Source organism: Malaclemys terrapin, chromosome 15, assembly GCF_027887155.1.
Source record: "Malaclemys terrapin pileata isolate rMalTer1 chromosome 15, rMalTer1.hap1, whole genome shotgun sequence".
Lineage (NCBI taxonomy): Eukaryota > Metazoa > Chordata > Testudines > Emydidae > Malaclemys > Malaclemys terrapin.
The window spans coordinates 8,803,096-8,822,881 of NC_071519.1; the positions used below are offsets into that span (position 1 = coordinate 8,803,096).

Below are 19,786 nucleotides of genomic sequence, written 5' to 3' on the forward strand. Positions count from 1 at the left end.
ATGAGGGGGTTAGTTAAACAGAAGTTAAAAAGTACAGTGACTAAAGTGAAATCCCTGCAAGCTGCATGGGCGCTTTTTAAAGACAATAGATAATAGAGGCCCAACTTCAATGTATACCCCAAATTAAGAAACACAGTAAAAGAACTAAAAAAGAGCCACCGTGGCTTAACAACCATGTAAAGGAAGCAGTGAGAGATAAAAAGACTTCCTTTAAAAAGTGGAAGTCAAATCCTAGTGAGGCAAATAGAAAGGAGCATAAACACTGCCAGATTAAGTGCAAGAATGTAATAAGAAAAGCCAAAGAGGCGTTTGAAGAACGGCTAGCCAAAAACTCCAAAGGCAATAACAAAATGTTTTTAAGTATATCAGAAGCAGGAAGCCTGCTAAACAACCAGTGGGGCCCCTTGATGATCGAGATACAAAAGGAGCGCTTAAAGACGATAAAGTCATTGCGGAGAAACTAAATGGATTCTTTGCTTCAGTCTTCACGGCTGAGGATGTTACGGAGATTCCCAAACCTGAGCCGGCTTTTGTAGGTGACAAATCTGAAGAACTGTCACAGATTGAAGTGTCACTAGAGGAGGTTTTGGAATTAATTGATAAACTTAACATTAACAAGTCACCGGGACCAGATGGCATTCACCCAAGAGTTCTGAAAGTACTCAAATGTGAAGTTGTGGAACTATTAACTAAGGTTCGTAACCTGTCCTTTAAACCGTCTTCTGTACCCAATGACTGGAAGTTAGCAAATGTAATGCCAATATTTAAAAAGGGCTCTAGAGGTGATCCCGGCAATTACAGACCGGTAAGTCTAACATCGGTACCGGGCAAATTAGTCAAAACTATAGTTAAGAATAAAATTGTCAGACACATAGAAAAACATAAACTGTTGATCAATAGTCAACATGGTTTCTGTAAAGGGAAATTGTGTCTTACTAATCTATTAGAGTTCTTTGAAGGGGTCAACAAACGTGTGGACAGGGGGATCCAGTGGACATAGTGTACTTAGATTTCCAGAAAGCCTTTGACAAGGTCCCTCACCAAAGGCTCTTAAGTAAAGTAAGTTGTCATGGGATAAAAGGAAAGGTCCTTTCATGGATTGAGAACTGGTTAAAAGACCGGGAACAAAGGGTAGGAATTAATGGTAAATTCTCAGAATGGAGAGGGGTAAATAGTGGTGTTCCCCAATGGTCAGTCCTCAGACCAATCCTATTCAACTTATTAATAACTGATCTGGAGAAAGGGGTAAACAGTGAGGTGGCAAAGTTTGCAGATGATACTAAACTGCTCAAGATAGTTAAGACCAAAGCAGACTGTGATGAACTTCAAAAGGATCTCACAAAACTAAGTGATTGAGCAACAAAATGGCAAATGAAATTTAATGTGGCTAAATGTAAAGTAATGCACATTGGAAAAAATAACCCCAACTATACATACAATATGATGGGGGCTAATTTAGCTAAAACAAGTCAGGAAAAAGATCTTGGAGTCATCTTGGATAGTTCTCTGAAGATGTCCGCGCAGCGTGCAGAGACGATCAAAAAAGCAAACAGGATGTTAGGGATCATTAAAAAGGGGATAGAGAATAAGAGCTGATGAACATTCCTGGCTGGAGGGACACACACTCCTTTGACTCGAACGGAAAGGAATTGATAGAATAGATCACAGGACTGACCCCAAAGGAGGGTGAGCTGAAAAAGGCAGAAGCAGGCAACTCATCTGGGGGAGCTGAGAGACCACAGTGAAGATGGTACAAAGATCGCTCTCTGGGAATCAGCAAATGTGATTTTTTTTAAAGAAAAATCTTTAGCCAGCTCTAGTCAAGGCATTTATTACAGTTCTCTCTCATGTGAATTTTCTGATGTCTAGTAAGGATTGAGCTCTGATTGAAGCTTTTCCCACACTCAGAGCATGTGTAGGGTTTCTCTCCTGTGTGGATTCTACGATGTGTGATCAGGTCAGAGCTATTATTGAAGCTTTTCCCACACTCAAAGCATATGTAGGGTGTCTCTCCTGTGTGGATTTTCTGATGTGAGATGAGGGCTGAATTATGAATGAAGTGTTTCCCACACTCAGAGCATTCATAAGGTTTCTCCCCTGTGTGGATTTTCCTATGTCTGATAAGGTTTGAGCTCTGATTGAAGCTTTTCCCACACTCAGAGCACGTGTAGGGTTTCTCTCCAGTGTGGGTTCTCCAATGTCTGATGAGGGTATAGTTCTGATTGAAGCTATTACCGCACTCAGAACATGTGTAGGGTCTCTCTCCTCTGTGGATTCCCTGATGTCTGAGAAGGTGAGAGCTCCCATTGAAGCTTTTCCCACACTCATGGCATGTGTAGTGTGTCTCTTCCAAGTTGATTCTCTCATGTGTAATAAGGTCTGAGTGGCTACTGAAGTTTTCCTCTGGCCTCTGCTGAGTCTCACAGGCTTTTGATTTTTCTGGGAGTCCACAACTCCCAGAAACATTCCCTTTGGATCTTCCTGATAATGTTCCATGTGGTTCTACTTGCTCAGCATCTTCCTGCTGGGGTTTCTCCTCCTCATTCTCACCCACCATCCCAACACCTGATGGAAGACAGAGAGAATCCAGACATAGGTCACTGCCTGTACCGGAGAGAAAGGAAATCTCAGAGAGAAGAATGGAAAAAGGGATGAAGAAACCAAAATATGTGCAGGAGAAATCAAACCTATCAGGAGCTGATTTTCCCCAAACCCTTCCCCAGAGGAGAGAGAGGAAGGGATCAGTTCTGGGTCTGCGTTTTACCAGAACTCTCAGGGGAAAGCGAGATGGGGAGGGACCTGCTGCCAGTTGTCAGTCAGGATAGGTGGGAAGCCATGAGTGACTTCTGCCTAGTGATTCCACATCTGCAGGGAACAGTTCTGAACTTGGAGAGCTCACAAGGTCTTTGTAGGGCATCCCAAATGTTTCCTGTATTCATGGATAGTTTTTGAGTTGGTTTAACCAATTCCCTACTTGTGCAGGCAGTTCTCAGGAGCACTTCTTTTTCAGAGCCCTGGAGGTCTGGGACCCACGGTTCCTCCCCTCGTTCCAGCTGCGAGATCACATTAGGTTTGGAAACTGGAAACCCTACTCCAGGCAAAGAAAACAAGGGAGGTCAGTGGAATTTGTGTGATACTTGTCACAAAGAATATTCCATGGTTTTAATCCCAGCTCATTTTTAAGCAGTAACATCTGTGACAGACCCAGACCAGTGGGGTACAGGAGTCTGGTAGAGGGCAAATATACTGGTCACTGGATGAGTAGTTTTCTGTTCTCTGAGTGACCAGAGCAGGGGCTGTACTAGAGTAATCAGGAACCTGCTAGAACCAGTTAAGGCAGGCAGGCTAATTAGGACACCTGGAGCCAATTAAGAAGAAGCTTCTAGAATCAATTAAGGCAGGCTAATCAGGGCACCTGGGTTTTAAAAAGGAGCTCACTTCAGTTTGTGGTGCAAGTGTGAGGAGCTGGGAGCAAGAGGTGCAAGGAGCTGAGAGTGAGGGGGTGTGCTGCTGGAGGACTGAGGAGCACAAGTGTTATCAGATGCCAGGAGTAAGGTCCTGTGGTGAGAATAAGGAAGGTGTTTGGAGGAGGCCATGGGGAAGTAGCCCAGGGAGTTGTAGCTGTCATGCAGCTGTTACAGGAGGCACTATAGACAGCTGCAGTCCACAGGGCCCTGGGCTGGAACCTGGAGTAGAGGGCAGGCCTGGGTTCTCCCCAAACCTCCCAATTGACCTGGACTGTGGGTTCTTCCAGAGGGGAAGGTCTCTGGGCTGTTCCCCAACCCACATGGTGAATGTCTGAGGCAAGAAAATCCGCCAATAAGCGCAGGACCCACCAAGATAGAGGAGGAACTTTGTCACACATTCCAAGACCCGCTTCCTTGGCTCAAAGTGGCAGGAGAGTTGTTGTTATTGTAAATCATATTAATTACCTTAGTGCCTAAGGACCAACAGTGGGTCCCCATTGTGCTAGGCAAAGTACAAACCCAAAATAGTAGATGGCCCATGCCCTGTAGAATTTACAATCTAAATAGACAAGGCAGACACAGAATGGGGGAAGGGGTAGAACCTACTGTTAGAATAGAGATATTCAGGCCTGTCCATAAAGCCTATACTTTAAGAACTTAGATGTATTTTTATCACTTAGCTAGTTACAGGGGTATAAAAACAAAGAATCAAAATCACAGTCTGCCTGTGTCTGGGCCTTCTCTCACTAGGATAGTCTGAGGCCTTGTTCTTAGGCTAAGGCCTTTGGCTAAGCAGCAGAGGCATCCATAAGCTGGGAAGCGAACGGTCACGTCCTCACATCCCAAACCAATCACACTGAAATAAGGTGCTATTGGGCTGTTAGGAAGACGATCCTGTCCGGATAGTGCCCATCACCACCAGATAAAGAAACAGATCTTAAGATGGTTAAAGAAAACTTAGTTTGATAGCATCCTGTTGTAGCCCTCAGGTTTAATCTGCTTATTTGCATAGATATATCTTTTCTTATAAATTTGAGTATTTGATGTAATAGGTTAGGGTTCCTATCAGCTCCAGAGAAAGGAAAGAGCCTAGAAGATGTAAAAGAAAACTTAGTCTGATAGCATCCTGTCTGGCAAGAAATCACTTATCGATGGTTGTGGTTGTGAAACCCTCATTTCTGAATTGTTTTATCTTTATGCTCCCCCCCTTTTCTATTGTTAATCTGTCTGGTTCTCTAATTGTTTCTGTCTGCTGTATAATTAATTTTGCTAGCTGTAAGTTAATTAGGGTAATGGGATAGAATTCGTTAGGGAATTATGTTACAATATGTTAGGATTGGCTAGTTAAATTTCAGTAAAATGATTGGTTAGGGTATAGCTGAGAATATTGCTATATAAACTGGGGTCAAACAGGAATGGGAAGGGAGATTGGAATCATGTTTGTTAAGGGGGGGAACGGGGAACTGGGACACAGGCAAGGAAGGCTCTGCGGCATCGGAGTTGGGAAGAGGGTTACAGGGTAAATGGTCTGCAGCGTCAGAGCTGGGAAGGGAACACTGGGGAACAGACTCTATCGGCATATAGAGATAAGCCCAACTGGTGTGAAGGGCTTTGGAATATGCTTGCTTGGAAACTAACCCCAATAAACATCGCATTATCTCACCAGGTTGTAGCCAGACAGATTTTTAGGATCGGCACCTGCACCAAGAAGGCTGCTGATGACGCCTGCGCCCTAGTGGAATGACCCATCATGCTAGTGGGCAGGGGCACCTTCGCCAGTTCATAAGAGTAGTGGATACAGGCCATGATCCATGATGAGATTCTCCAGGCAGACACTGGGCAACCCTTCATCTATGATAGAAATGAACAATTGCGTTGATGTTCAGAACAGCTTCATTCTATCCATGTAGAAGGCCAGCACCCCTCTGACATCCAGGATAAGCAGCCTGCATTCCTCATCCATTCCATGAGGCTTTGGACAAAAGACCAGTAAATATATGTCTTGACCAGTATGAAACTGAGAGACTAGCTTGGGCAGAAAAGCCGGGTGCAGACGCAGCTGGACTTTGTACTTATAGAAGACCATATAAGGCGGCTCTGATGTGAGTGTCCTGATGTCGGACACCCCATGGGCCAAAGTTATAGCGACCAAGAAGGAGATCTTCCAGGAGAGAAGCAGGAGGAAGCAGGAAGCAAAGGGTTCAAAATGGGAACCCATGAGCCTTGACAGCATAAGAGTCACATCCCGAGGGGGGCAAGGTCCCAGACACGAGGGTAGAGGTGCTCCAGACCTTTCAAGAACTGCACACCATCATGGAATTGGCGAAGACCTTTTTCTTTTTTTAGGGTTGGAAGAGAATTCAGGAGGTCATCTAGTCCAACACCAACTAAATCATCCCAGCCAGGGCTTTGTCAAGCCAGGCCTTAAAAACACCTCTAAGGATGGAGATTCCACCACTTCCCTAGGTAACCCATTCCAGTGCTTCACCACCTTCATAGTGAAATAGTGTTTCCTAATATCCAACCTAGACCTCCCTCACTGCAACTAGAGACCATTGCTCCTTGTTCTGTCATCTGCCACCACTGAACAGCCAAGCTCCATCCTCTTTGGAACCCCCCTTCAGGTAGTTGAAGGCTGCTATCAAATCCCCCCTCACTCTTCTCTTCTGCAGACTAAACAATCCCAGTTCCCTCAGCCTCTCCTCATAAGTCATGTGACCCAGCACCCTAATAATTTTTGTTGCCCTCCGCTGGACTCTCTCCAATTTGTCCACATCCTTTCTGTAGTGGGGGGCCCAAAACTGGACACAATGCTCCAGATGTGGCCTCACTAGTGCCAAATAGAGGGGAATAACTACTTCCCTTGATCTGCTGGCGATGCTCCTACTAATGCAGCCCAATATGCCATTAGCCTTCTTGGCAACAAGGGCACACTGCTGATTCATATCCAGCTTCTCATCCACTGTAATCCCCAGGTCCTGCCTTGAAACAGAGGGTGGAATGACGAAATGGTCGCCGGGTGTACCCTGAAGAAAGAGAGCGACAGGCCCTGGAGCTTAAGAGGCAGCAAAGGTCCAGGATCTGCTGCAGCAGGGCCTCTTCAGTGCAAATGTGTCAATCAGAGGCCCAACACGTGAACTGCTTCCACTTTGCCACATAGGTAGCCATGGTGGACGGTTTCCTGCTGCCCAGCAGGACCTGCTGGACACCATCGGAGCACTGCCATTTGTCCATACTTATCCACGCAGAAGCCAAGCTGTCAGGTGCAGCGTTGCCAGGAACAGATGCAGCAGATTGGCCGGATCTGCTGTTCCAGAACCATGGCAAAGAGGCAGTTGCAGCGGGGTGGCCACTGAAAGACTCAACAGCCTGCCAAACAATGGCAAGGCCATGCGGGGGCTATGAGGATGACATTTGCTTTGTTTTGCATCATCTTTAGTAGGACCTCGTGGATTAAAGGCACCGGTGCAAAGGTATATATCAGCGCTCTCGACCACTGAATCAAGGAGGCGTCTGACAGGGAGCTTTTGTCCCTTCCCTGCACAGAACAGAACACGTGGCACTTTCTGTTCTGCCTGGATGCAAACAGGTCCACTTGCGGGGGATTAGGTTTTCCACCTCCAGATGGAGTGACTGTTCATGGCGAGACGAGAAGGTCCTGCTGAGGTGATCTGCCAGGACGTTTTTGATTCCAGGCAGGTGGACGGCTACCAGATCAATGGCATGCTGCACACAGAAGTCTCAGAGGCTGGGCACCTCCCAACAAAGGGCTGAAGACCTGGCACCGCCCTGTCTGCTGATGTAATACATTGCGGCGGTATTGTCTGTCAGGACCTGCATGTCCAAGACCAGGGTGAGCGGCGGGGATGGGGTCATGAAGGGAACTCCTTGCAGCACCGACTTGGGATCCAGCCACCAGTCCAGGGACGAGAGGATGTGGCTTGGCACCATGACGACTCGGTCCAGGGTGTGCCTGCTGGGGATATAGACCAAGGCCAGCCATGCTTACAGAGGCCGCAGATGAAGTTGCAGGTATGTGCGGGCTGTGGTGAGCAGGTGGCTCTTTACGTGGGAAATCAGGTCCAACATGGCCCAAAAATGCACCTCCGGAAAGCAGGCCCTAGCCCGTGAGTCGTCGAGAACTGCTCCAATAAATTCTATGCATTGGACTGGCATCAACGTGGACTTTTCTGTGTTTATTAGCAGGCCCAGGTCACTGTAGGTGGAGCACACCAGATCAAGGCTCCTTTGCACCTGCTCCGGAGACCTGCCCTTGATGAGCCAGTTGTCAAGATATGGGAAGATCTGCACTCCTCAACGTGTCAGGTAAGCTGCCACTGGTAAACACTCTGGGAGCTGAGGACAGGCCAAAGGGCAGTGCTGTGAACTGGAAGTGGTGCCCGGCTACCATGAAACACAGGAAACGCCTGTGTCCCAGGAATACGTAGACATCAAAGTAAGCATCCTTTAAGTCGAGAGTGGCATACCAGTCTCCCAGATCCAGGGAAGGGATGATGAAGGCCAGAGAGACCATGTGAAACTTCAACTTCTTGAGAGACTTGTTGAGGTGATGAGTCTTAGGCTCCCTTTGGCCTTCAGGATTAGGAAGTAGCAGGAATAGAATCCTCTTCCTTATATTTCCCAAGGAACTTCCTCCACAGCCGTCAAGTCCAGGAGCTTTTCGACCTCCTGAATGAGGAGTTTCTCATGAGAAGGGTCCCTGAAAAGGGACAGAAAAGTGGGAGGGAGGGGCGGCCAAAAATTGCAGGGTATAGCCCCGAGCTATTATGTCCAGGACCCAGCAGTCCAACATAACCTGCGACCAGGTCGAACGGTAGGGAGAGAGGTGGTCGAGGAAAAGGTGGGAAGGGTCCAGGTGGCTGACTGGGGCGACGCTTTCCGGCACACCCTCAAAATGAGCACTTTTGGCCCTGTAGATGTTTGGCGGGTTCAGGTTGCACAGGTGAGCAGGAGGAAGAAGGGCATCGACAACTAAAATTAGCATTCCTTCATATTGCAGAGCCCTGATGGGGTTGCTAGAGTCTTGGCGGCTGGAAGTGCTTTCTAGCAGACTCTGGTGTGTGCATGCCCAACGAGCGAAGGGTAGCTCTAGAGTCCTTCAACCCATGCAACCTGGCGTCCATCTGCTCAGAGAAAAGACCAACTCTGTCGAAGGGGAGGTCTTGACTTGAAGCCTGCATCTCCTGGGAGAAGCCCACCATTTGGAGCCAGGAACTGCATAAAAACCGCTGATGCAACCACCCAAGCCGCCAAGTCTGCCGCATCCCGTGCCATCTACAGGGAGCATCCGGCCACCGCAGTACCCTCTTCCACCAGGGGTGGCAAACTCTTGGTCTAGACTTTGTGAGAGGGATTCCTGGAACTTTTTGAGACCGTCCCAGAGGTTAAAGTTATATCTGCCCAACAGGGACTGATGGTTTGCCACCTGAAATTGTAAGCTGGTGGTAGAATAAACTTTTCTCCCAAATAGGTTGAGTGTTTTGTCCTCTTTTCTTGGGAGTTGAGGAGGTGTGACATTGTTTGTACTTCTTGTTGGTCACAAACACAACCCGTGCCCACCCTTTTGCCACTATCCCCAGTGGCAGCCGACACCCCGGGACCTCCCACAGCCCAGACAAAGCGGTCGCAGGACCTTCGAGGGCTAGCCCACTTGATGACTTTAGGGAGCATCAAGCGCTACTTCGGCACGTGGCCGAGAACTTGGGGCTGGAGGTGCAGGAGATGGCGGAGTAGGAGGGGACACCCTTTTCAATGTCCTTTTCACCTCTACGCCCACCCTGGTCGCCCTGCCCGTGCACAAAGTGGTTCTCAAGATAGCCAATATCCTATGGTATCTTCAACGCAGATTCCTCCTGAAAAGTAACACTTCTCATGATGTTTCATTCATAGACTCATAGACTCATAGACTTTAAGGTCAGAAGGGACCATTATGATCATCTGGTCTGACCCCCTGCATGCTGCAGGCCACAAGACCCTTCCCTGGACTGTGCCGTTGAAGTCCCTAATCCTGTGTTTTAGTGACTTCAATCGGCAGAGACCCTCCTGCTAGTGATCTCTGCCCCATGCTGCGGAGGAAGGCGAAAAACCTCCAGAGGCTCAGCCAATCTACCCTGGAGGAAAATTCCTTCCCGACCCCAAATATGGCGATCAGTAATACCCCGAGCATGTAGGCAAGAGTCTCTAGCTTGACCCTTGTTTGCCATTATGCTATTTACGTACCATTGCTTGGTTTTCCTTGGCTACTATGTTTTACCATTAAACCATTCCCTCCATAAACTTATCTAACTTAATCTTAAAACCAGACAGGTCCGTCGCCCCCACCGGGCAACCAGGCCTTGCATTTCTTTGTTGCACAGTTTGCATTTTGCACCCATGCCTGTCTTACCCACAAGTAAAGGAACTTCATTAAAATGTTCCCAAACTGGGTCTCTTTTACGGACTGCTGCCATTATAGGTTTTTCCTTCTAGTGAGAGAATGGTATGGCAGATCTCAATTCAATGATGGCTACAGTCAGAAAGACCTCAAGACTTCTGGAGTATGCTGCTCGAACAGTTTCACTTTTGTTTCTACTGCCTGTCCCTCCCTTCTCACATTTATCTCCAGACTTTTTCTCCTTGTCCAGATCTAGTCCGCCCCCAACAATCTTCTATTCATTGAACTTTTTGAAACTTTGCACTTTTAGAGAGAGGTAGGGGATTGACTCTGTGTACACAAATTTGCAGAGGGACAATAAGGTTGAGGTCTGTTATTTCTCACCTCTATATATTATTTATTTTAAAACATTTTTGCTGTTAACAAGCATGTTATCTCTGGAGTACAAATCCACAGTTTGAGAATTGCAAAACTAACCATCTCTGATGGTATCTTCTAGACTGAGCACTGAGCCCCACTGGGTAGATAGAAAGATTAACTTCGATAATCGATACCGATACCCCTGGAACCCTATAAGATTGGGTCTCTAATCCATGAACTATTGGATTTTACAAAACTTTTCTTAAACATTACATGAATACACTGTCTCATACTATAGAATTAGAATGTATAATCCCTATTCCATGATGAGATCTTTGAGCTATAAGGTATCTATCTTTAGATAGGCTTTTTCCTCAAAAAGCATTTAATCAAAACATTCCAATTGTTTGATTTTTTTTTTTTTTTTTAAAGATTGATGGGTATCCACCCTGCAAAGTACTACATTTTAGGGAAGGAAAATCCAATGCACAACTACAAACTGGAGACTAACTGGCTAGGGGGCAGTACTACTCAAAAGGATCTGGGGGTTATAGTGGATCACAAATTGCATCTGAGCCAGCCACGTGACTCAGTTGTGACGAAGGCTAGTTCAGTACTGGTATACGTTACCAAGGGATGTTGTGGAATCGCCATCATTGGAGATTTTTAAGGACAGGTTGGACAAACACCTCAGTGTTGGAGATGGACTAGATGACCTCTCATTGTTCATTCCAGCCCTACAGTTCTACGATTCTATACTGAGGAAATGTTTGGTCATTGTATTACTCCACTGACCCGACCCACTCTACTAGCACTAAACAACCAAGACATTTTGAAACCCTCCCAGTGACAAAGTCTGGGAACCAAATACGAGACAAGAGCAGAACAAAAGGAGTGACTTGGGGGGGATTCCCCCTGACATTGTCCCCAGGGCAGCACTCTCCCACAGCCCAGGGCATAGGGAGAGTCAGGAATTGACTTTTCCTCTCCCTGCACCTCACCTTGTTCACTGGAAAGTGAATCTGTCCACGGATGCTGCAGTAAGTGTGTGTGGCTAGGTTAGAGATCTGGGAATCTCTCCCTCCAATTATTTCTCCCACTGCCCCTATTAATCTTTCTCTCCCTTTTCTCTTTGTGTTTCCCATTTCCTGTCCCTCACCCTCTGGCGGACAGACAGCCATTCCTGGGTCAAAGAGTCCTGTGGCACCTTATAGACTAACAGAAGTATTGGAGACATATTGTCAGTCTATAAAGTGCCACAGGACTCTTTGTCACTTTTTACAGATCCAGACTAACACGGCTACCCTCTGATACTTGACACCATTCCTGGGTGTTCACTCTCCTATGGCTGGATCAGCTCCTGCAATTGCTAAGGGGAGGAGAGATGTGGGGTGAGGAGAGTCAGTTTCATGTCCAATCCCAGCACATTCCCTGAGGTCTCTATCAATCACTTGGAGTATCTGGCTCAGATGTTGGTGTGGGCAGAACCTAGGGCTCGCCCATGGAGCTAATTACAGCTGGAGAAAGTCCTCACCTTGCCTGGGCACAGAGGAAGCTTCACTCCAAGTCACTCCCAAGCCCAGACCTCACTGGTGGAGCAGCAGCTGCTCAGTCCGGGCTCCCAGATCACAATGCAGGCAGCAGCATCTGACCCAGAAGCTCAACCCCAATATCCTGAGAAGAGAGAGAGACAGAGAGACTGAGGGCTTCCCCCCATTTAGCAACAACTGAAACCCCCTCCCCACAGGGACATCTCCTGATTTTATTTGCCCCCATGTTAATCTGGAGTTACTTCATGTTCTTCCTTGAAGTGTCTCTTGAGTAACACTGGTCTCAGTGAAACCAGAAACATGGCTCAGGAGGGATGAGGCCAGAGTCCTTTCCTCCTCCCTCACTCCCTCTGCCCCTTCTTCTGAGAAGGATTCACAGCAAGTTTTTCCTCCAAAACCTGAAGTTCCTCCAGTTTTGAAAACGGGGAGAGAAGCAAAACCTGTTGTGATTTCATATCAGTAATTGATAAATGGATAGAAAGTTATCAGCAGCCCCTGCCAGCCATTCACACAGGTGAGGGGCGCCCTGGGCAATGCTTCTTTAATAGGAGAATGAATGGCATGGAGAAGACAAATTTTTTAAAGAAATTTCCATCCCCGGTGACTGGCAGATAATGGCCAATAGGAACCCACTCCAGACACGACTATATCTCAGCACTGGGCGAAGCAACCCCTCATGGAGATCATTTGCATGGGGGTTTGAGATACTGCTGGTGAACATGGTGAGGGGAAAATGAGCAGCTAATACAGTAGCAGGGAGATTCGCAGCCACTCTGGGCACAGCCTGGGCACCAAGCCCTTGTCCTGTGCCCACAAGGAAAAGAAAAGGGTCCAGCCAACTGTCTTGTGAGCAGCTGGGAGACACCGTTCCCCCAAACAGGGGAAGGCCTCTGGCTTTGGTGTGTATTAAATATGGGGCAAGTCACTTTCATCAGCAAACATTTTAATGAAGGTAAAGGGGGAAAGAAATGAGTCTCAAACGAGAGGGGAAAGTTGACCATTTAACTCTCTGCAACAGCCAGGATGGAGAATAACTAAGGCAATAAATTCTCTCCAAAACAAAACTTGCTGCAACTAAACATGGGATTGTCTCCAAACACAAGATGCTTTTTAACAGACATTTGATAATTACATGACAAAATCTGACAGCTGATATCCATGTTAAGTCATTAAAGAGGAAAGGGTGGAAATCTGGAGAATTTATTATCAATTTTCACAAATTAGAAAGGAAAGTGGAAAAATATGAGGGATTTCATATTGATAGTTAATAATAGGTAAAGAGGTAAAATGAGAGTGAATTTCATATTGTTATTTGACAAATTGAGAGAAAACGGGAAACATCTGCAAAACTTTTCTAAGTTTATTCAAAAATTTGAGAAAGGTCAACATCTGAGGATATTTTATGTTAATATTTTATTACGAGTGAGACATGGAAAAAAATCTCAGGGAATATTAAATTAGAAATAGATAACTAGAGAGAAAGGAGGGCAAATGTTTAAGCTATTCTCCTGAAGAAAAGACCTGTGTGTACCTCAGAGATTTGTCTCTCTCACCAACTGAAGTGGGTCCAATAAAAGGTATTACCTCACCCACCTTGTCTTTCTAAATGCAAAGCAATGCACATTGGAGAGAAAAACTGCAGCTATTTATACACTGGGGGGTAAATTAACTATCAACTATAGCCCATAGATCTAGCTTTAGCATTTTATGCAGCAGTACCGCAAGGAACCTACAGGCCTGTATCCTGTACAATATTGGCTTGAGCAGTTAGCATAAGGCTGAGGCCTATGAACTCTGGCACAGATAAATGGCCTAACAGTCACCCCTAAGGTTTGGAGAACTGGAAACCAAGTGTCTAAGGGGGAATTTCATCCGTAAAGACACCAGCCAACCACAGGAACATGAGCTAACACCGGCTTTTCGGTAGAGCATCCTCAGATGTTTGAGCACAGGAGTGCCATGGCAACGAATTGACACACATGACACCAAGATGAGATCATTAATATACTAACCTATAGGAGAAGGACACTTCAACATTAGTAGGGGAGAAACTCCCACTGAACATGCATTACACCTAGCAGTGTCAGCAGAACATATCGGCTACACAACTAAAGAAAGGGATCTGCATGTTGCTGTAGACAGATCAATGAAAAGCTCCACTCAATGCACAGCTGCCAGCAGAAAAGCGAACATGTTCAGATTCATAAGGAATGGGATGGAGAAGAACACCGAACATCTGTATATAATCAAGGGGGCAGCCTCGAATATCCTGGGATGGCCATGGCTACTACAGCACTGCACACAGGATATTTTAGATCTATCTTTGAGAACTGGGGAAGAAATAGGTCTAAAAAGAAATATTTGATAATGAGAGAAAACCACTCAGATCTGAAGGGATTTTATATTAAGTGAGAGGAGTTGGACAGTTTGACAGGATTGTATATGGAAGTTCCATAAACAGACAGTAATAATTTCCCCCCCACACACACACCCTTCACATGGGCAGCAGGGAGCCCTTTGGGAGGTGGTTTAAGAGGGTACGTGAGGGGAGTATGGAGCAGGAAAACTCCCTGTCAGTGTGGAGGAGGCAGCAGCAGGGGCGGGCAGGTGACTGGCAGCTGGGGGGAGCTCCCTTGGGCAGTTGGGGGTAGCAGTAGCCAGGACTGTGTAACTTTGGGCTGGACGGTCTCCAGTGGGGACTTTTTCCTCCTGTCCCCTTCCTCGCCTTGTTGCTGGCAGAGAATGGTCACCCCAGCCCACCCCAGAGGCAGCTGTGTCTCAGGGCTCTGCAAGCTGCACCCATTAAACCCCTTCTCATTTGGGGAACGATTAAGGACAGGTAGGTGGTGGTGACCCAGTGAAGCGGAGTTGAGGCTGATGCAAGGTGAGCAAAGCCGAACCAGCCGCCCAGGGTGCGGTGCTGGAAGCCGGGATGGCGGGTGGGCCTGGGCTCCCTACATCAGTGGTTCTCAACCAGGGGGACACAGACACCTGGGGGTGCACAGGGGTCTTCCGGGGGGTCCAGAAACTCATCCAGATGTGGCCCTAGTTTTACAACAGGCCACAGAAAAAGCACCAGCGCGGTCAGTACACACTGAACCCCCGCAGCCAGTGACCAGCACACGGGGGGCTCTGCGCGCCGGGCAGGGACAGGGGCGCGCGGCGCTCACACCCCGGGGTGAAGTATCAGGGGGTAGCCGTGCTAGTCTGTATCTACAAAAACAACAAGGAGTCTGGTGGCACCTTAAAGACTAACGGATTTATTTGGGCATAAGCTTTCGTGAGTAAAAACCTCACTTCTTCGGATGAGTGGCTCGGGTGCGAGGGGGACACTCCCCAGCCGGGCTCAGGCCCCGGGCGCGGGGACACGCGGGTGTCTCTGGATCGGACACTCGGGCGGGGGCGGGGGGGCGCAAGCGACCCGCTGCCCGACACCGGCCCCGGGACTCGCCCCTCGGGCAGGAGACCCCCGCCCTCCCCATTGCCGGCAGCCGGGCCAGAGACCCCGGGGCTGAGGCTCCCCCCGCCCCGCGAGCAGCCCCGCCCCCCGCAGCGCAGCGCAGCGCCCGGCCGAGGGGCGGGGCCGCCACGGACCAGGCCCCGCCCCCAGGACACGAGAGTTCGCCTGAGAAGCGGGGAGGGGCCGGGGGCTCCGGGCGGGGCCGCTGTTCTCGAGGGGGTGGGGGTGAGAGGCGCCGGCTGGGGGCGGGGTCTCTGCGAGGGGAGGAGATGAGAGATGGGGAAAATGGCAGACTGGGGCCGGGGCCCTCCCTTACCTGGGCTGCAGAGGGCGGAAGCGCCCCGGGGCAGGCTGGGAGATGTAGTTCCTGACTCTCCCGGGAGCGGAAGTGACGTTGGGCTGGGGGGAGGACGAGCCGGGCTGCGAACGCGTCCGGGACGCTGCGGCTCTGCCTGGCTCGTGCGGGGCCGTTGGAGCCTCTCCCGGAGCCGGAGAAGGGATTTGTGAAGCTCGAGCGCTTGTCTCTGTCCCGCCCACAGAGGCTGGGGCAGGGACAGATGGAACCCCCGGCCCGCCGTGTTTCCCTGCTCTGGGCATGCGCAGATCGAGGGGGGGGGCAGAGCCGTGCATGCGCAGAAGCTGCATTTAGCAGAGCACTTGGCACGTGGGCAGCTGCAGCCTCCAGGGACCGGAGCGAGCCCCGGGGGCGGGGGCGGGGCCGGGCGGTGACTCTGCCCCAGTGTCCGGGGGGGACCCGGCATCTCGCAGCGCCCGCGGGGGGCTCGCAGCTGCTGTCCCCGCAGGAGCCCAACGCCCCCGGGCCCGGCCAGGCTCTGCCCTGGGGCCCCACGGGGGAGATCGGGGGGCCCGGCCCCACTGGGTCCCGGCGTGGGGCTGGACGGGGGCTGCCGGGCTGGGGGGGACCTGGGAAAGGGGCGGGTGGAAAATGTCTGTGCAGCCCAGACGTGGCCGAGGGAGGAGAAGAGCAGGTGACCCCCGAGGAGCGGGGAGAGAAGGGGGGGGGCTGAGATCCCCTCGGATTTATCGTTGTCCCCTCCCGTGGGCACCCCCCATCCTCTCCAGCCCTGCCCCCCTTCTCTCTAGAGAGCAACGAGCAACAGCCATGGTGACCCCCCCCTTTTTTTTTTCAAATTCATGAGAAGGTCTCTGTTCCCCTCCCCTGATTGTGCCCCATTTTCTCTCTGCTTCCCCAATAGCCAGTTCAAATCTCAGGTTTTGGGTGTTCCTCCCCCCCCCCATTTTTACCTGCAATGAATTGTCCTTGTTCAGGTGGGAAATCGTTCCCCTGAGTGATTTCTGAACTGGGAAGAGGGTTAATGGGCAGAGGCTGGGAGAGCCCTGAGACAGGGATACCTCTGGGCTGGGAGGGGGGGCGGGGGGCCACTCTCTGCTGGCAACAGGGTATGGAAAGGCCCGGGAAGGGAGGAGCAAGAGTCTCCCGTGGAGACTGCCCTGCCCCAGGCTGCTACCAGTAGCACAGGGGTCGGCAACCTTTCAGAAGTGCTGTGCCGAGTCTTCATTTATTCACTCTAATTTAAGGTTTCACGTGCCGGTAATACATTTTAACGTTTTTAGAAGATCTCTTTCTATAAGTCTATAATATATAACTAAACTATTGTTGTATGTAAAGTAAATAAGGTTTTTAAAATGTTTAAGAAGCTTCATTTAAAATTAAATGAAAATGCAGAGCCCCCCGGACCGGTGGCCAGGACCCAGGCAGTGTGAGTGCCACTGAAAATCAGCTCATGTGCCGCCTTCGCCACCCGTGCCATAGGTTGCCTACCCCTGCAGTAGCACATTTCTACGTGGCCGGGGGCGGGGGGGGGGTTCTCGAGCCGGAGCCCCCTGCTGAATGAGAGACCCGGGGGGGGGGGGGACTGCTGGGGATGGGCAGGAAAGTGACTCTGCCCTGGGGAACCTGGGAGAAGCCTTGGAGCTGCCTGAGCCCCAGTGGAGCTGCAGCCAGGATCTGCCCCTGGCACTGCTGGGATTTGTGGGGGGGGAGGAAGACTGGGGCCTGGCAGGGGGTCTCCTGTGGTGTGGGCGGACATGGCGGTGTCGGGTAGGGAGGGGAGAAGCTGGAGTTGCGGGGGGGTCAGTGGGTCGTGGGCGGGGGAGGGGTTGAACTGTCTCTATGCAGCCAGGAAATCCCCAGGGGAGAAGTGGGAGGTGGGAGGAGGGGAGTTAATTGGATCCTTTCCCTGTTTGTGCCACTTGCCTCTCACCCCCCCTCCCCCCCGATACAAATTCTCTCTAGTTCTGCCCCTTTTCTCTCTCTCTATCTCACACATGACTATAAAATCTGGGGAGATTCCCCCCTTTTCCCCTCAAATGATCAGCTCTCTCATCTCCCCTGATTTCCCCCATTCTCTCCATGAGTCTCAAATGTTAATTTAAAATCTTCTCTAATGAGGGGGATTTTCCCACCCATTTTATCTGCAGCGATTTGTCCTTGTTTAGGTGGGAAATTGTTGCCCTGAGTCATTCCCCAAAACATGGCTGCCCCTGGATTGGGGATAGGATGGGATGCTGGTTCTCTGCCAGGGCCAGGAAGGGAGGAGCAAGTGTCCCCCATGGAGACTGCCCAGACCCCGGTTTCCCAATCCCACCTGCTGTCCCCTAACTACCAACACAGTTGCCCCCAGCAATCAGTTGCCAGTCACCTGCCCATCCCCCACTGATGCCCCCTTCCCTCATCCAGGGAACCTTCCAGCTCCCCTCCCCCTCCCTTGCCCTCTTAAATCAGCTCCTCAAAGGGCTCCCTGCTGCCCATGTCAATGTAGTGGTGGGAACCATCACTTTGTGTTTATGTATTGGACAGTCGTATAAAATCCAATCCAACAGTCCCCCTTTTCCATTAGTTGGTTAATAGCAACATAAAATCCCCTCAGATCTTGGTGTCTTTCTCTCATGTTATCAATTGCGTAGTTTGTGACACGTTTTCTCTGCACATCTCAAAGATTCATATAAAAGATCCTAAACATTTGCCTCACTTCTCTCTGGTTATCTATTTCTAATTGAATATATCCTGAGATTTTCCCGTCTCTCTAATTATAAAATCTCAGATTTACATCTTTTCTCAGATTCTTGAACATGGATATAAAATGTTTGCAAATGTTGCCAATTTCTTCTTTATTCGTTTATCAAATATTCATGTGAAACACTCAGATTTTACCTCATATCAACAACTGATATAAAATCCCTCTGATTTTCCACTTTCCTCTCTATAATTTGAAAAATGGATCCAAAATTTCTCAGATTTCCAGCCTTTCTTTTTCATTTCTGAACATTGATCTCATATCTCAGGTTTTCCCTCTTTCTCCGTCATTATAAAATGTCAATTAAAAATCCTCTCAGGTTTCGGGCCATTCCCCATGTTTCTAAATCCCAGCAACTTCTCCTTACTTCGAGGGAACCTGTTGCCCTGAGTCGTTGTCCATCCTGGAGGTCGCAAGGGGTTAAATGGTCTGATGATCGTCTTTCCCCCTCTCCTTTGAGAATCATTTGTTCCCCCCTTTATGTCAGCTAAAATGTTTGCCGATGAAAGAGACCAGCCACATATTTAATACCCATCAAAACAGAGGCCTCCCCCTGTTTGGGGGAATCGGTGGTTCCCAGCTGGTAACAGGAGAGTTGGCTGGACCCTTTTCTTTTCTCTAGCTGGCACGGGATGAGGAGGTCCCTCTGAGTGCAGTGTGGGTCCAAAAGTTTCCCAAACCCCATGAAAAATGGTCTCTGTGAGGGGCTGCTTCCCGCAGTGCTAAGATGTAGCCACCTCTGGGGTGGATCCATGGTGGCCATTATTTGCTAGTGACAGGGCATGGAAATTTCTTACCTATTTTGGCCCTCCAGGCCTTCCATTCTCCTGTTCAAGAAGCATCCCCCAGGGCTCCCTCTGCCTGTGCGACTGGCCAGCAGGGGGTGGTGATAACTTTTTATTCCTTTATCAGACACTGTGAGGTAACACTTTTGCTGGGGGGGAAGGGTATCTGTGTGGGGAGATTACAGCTGGAGCTGAAGGGGCATTGTGGGAAGGGGAGGTGTTTGGGTGAATGGTCAGGGGGAACCCTAGTCAGGTTGGTGGGTTCTGGAGGTTTGGGGTTTCAGGGAGTGGTTCTGATGTGCTAAGCCCTGAGGCTATGGGTCCTGGAGGTGGGTCGCTGAGGGTCTGTTGGCTGCAGAACAGTTGGGGTGGGCATCTCTTGGGGGGGCGGGGCGCGGGGTTAGAGGGAGCCTGGTGCTGTGCCAGGGGCTCTGTCTGGGCTTCCCCTGCTGGCTCTTGGGATCATTGCCATGCCCAGTGCACAGAGCTCGGGGAGGGGAGGATCCCTGATGTTAGGTCAGGGGATGTGAGGCAAGCAGTGTGAGGGGTGCCACTGTAAAGAATCAGTTTGGCCTCTGGTGGGAGGAGTTTCAGAGTAGCAGCCGTGTTAGTCTGTATCTGCAAAAAGAACAGGAGTACTTGTGGCACCTTAGAGACTAACAAATTTATTAGAGCATAAGCTTTCGTGGACTACAGCCCACTTCTTCGGAT

The 19,786-nt window shown here is 49.5% G+C and overlaps 1 protein-coding gene across 1 annotated transcript; it reads right to left on the minus strand.

The window, feature by feature from the left end:
* Window positions 1–1,603: 1,603 nt before the first annotated feature.
* On the minus strand, window positions 1,604–15,799 carry LOC128823091 (gastrula zinc finger protein XlCGF49.1-like). Its single transcript, XM_054005181.1, has 2 exons — window positions 15,548–15,799; window positions 1,604–2,565 (listed from the first exon to the last, which is right to left on the minus strand). Exon 2 carries the CDS (start codon window positions 2,555–2,557, stop codon window positions 1,817–1,819), a length of 741 nt encoding a protein of 246 aa, XP_053861156.1. The 5' UTR covers window positions 2,558–2,565; window positions 15,548–15,799; the 3' UTR covers window positions 1,604–1,816.
* Window positions 15,800–19,786: the final 3,987 nt, after the last annotated feature.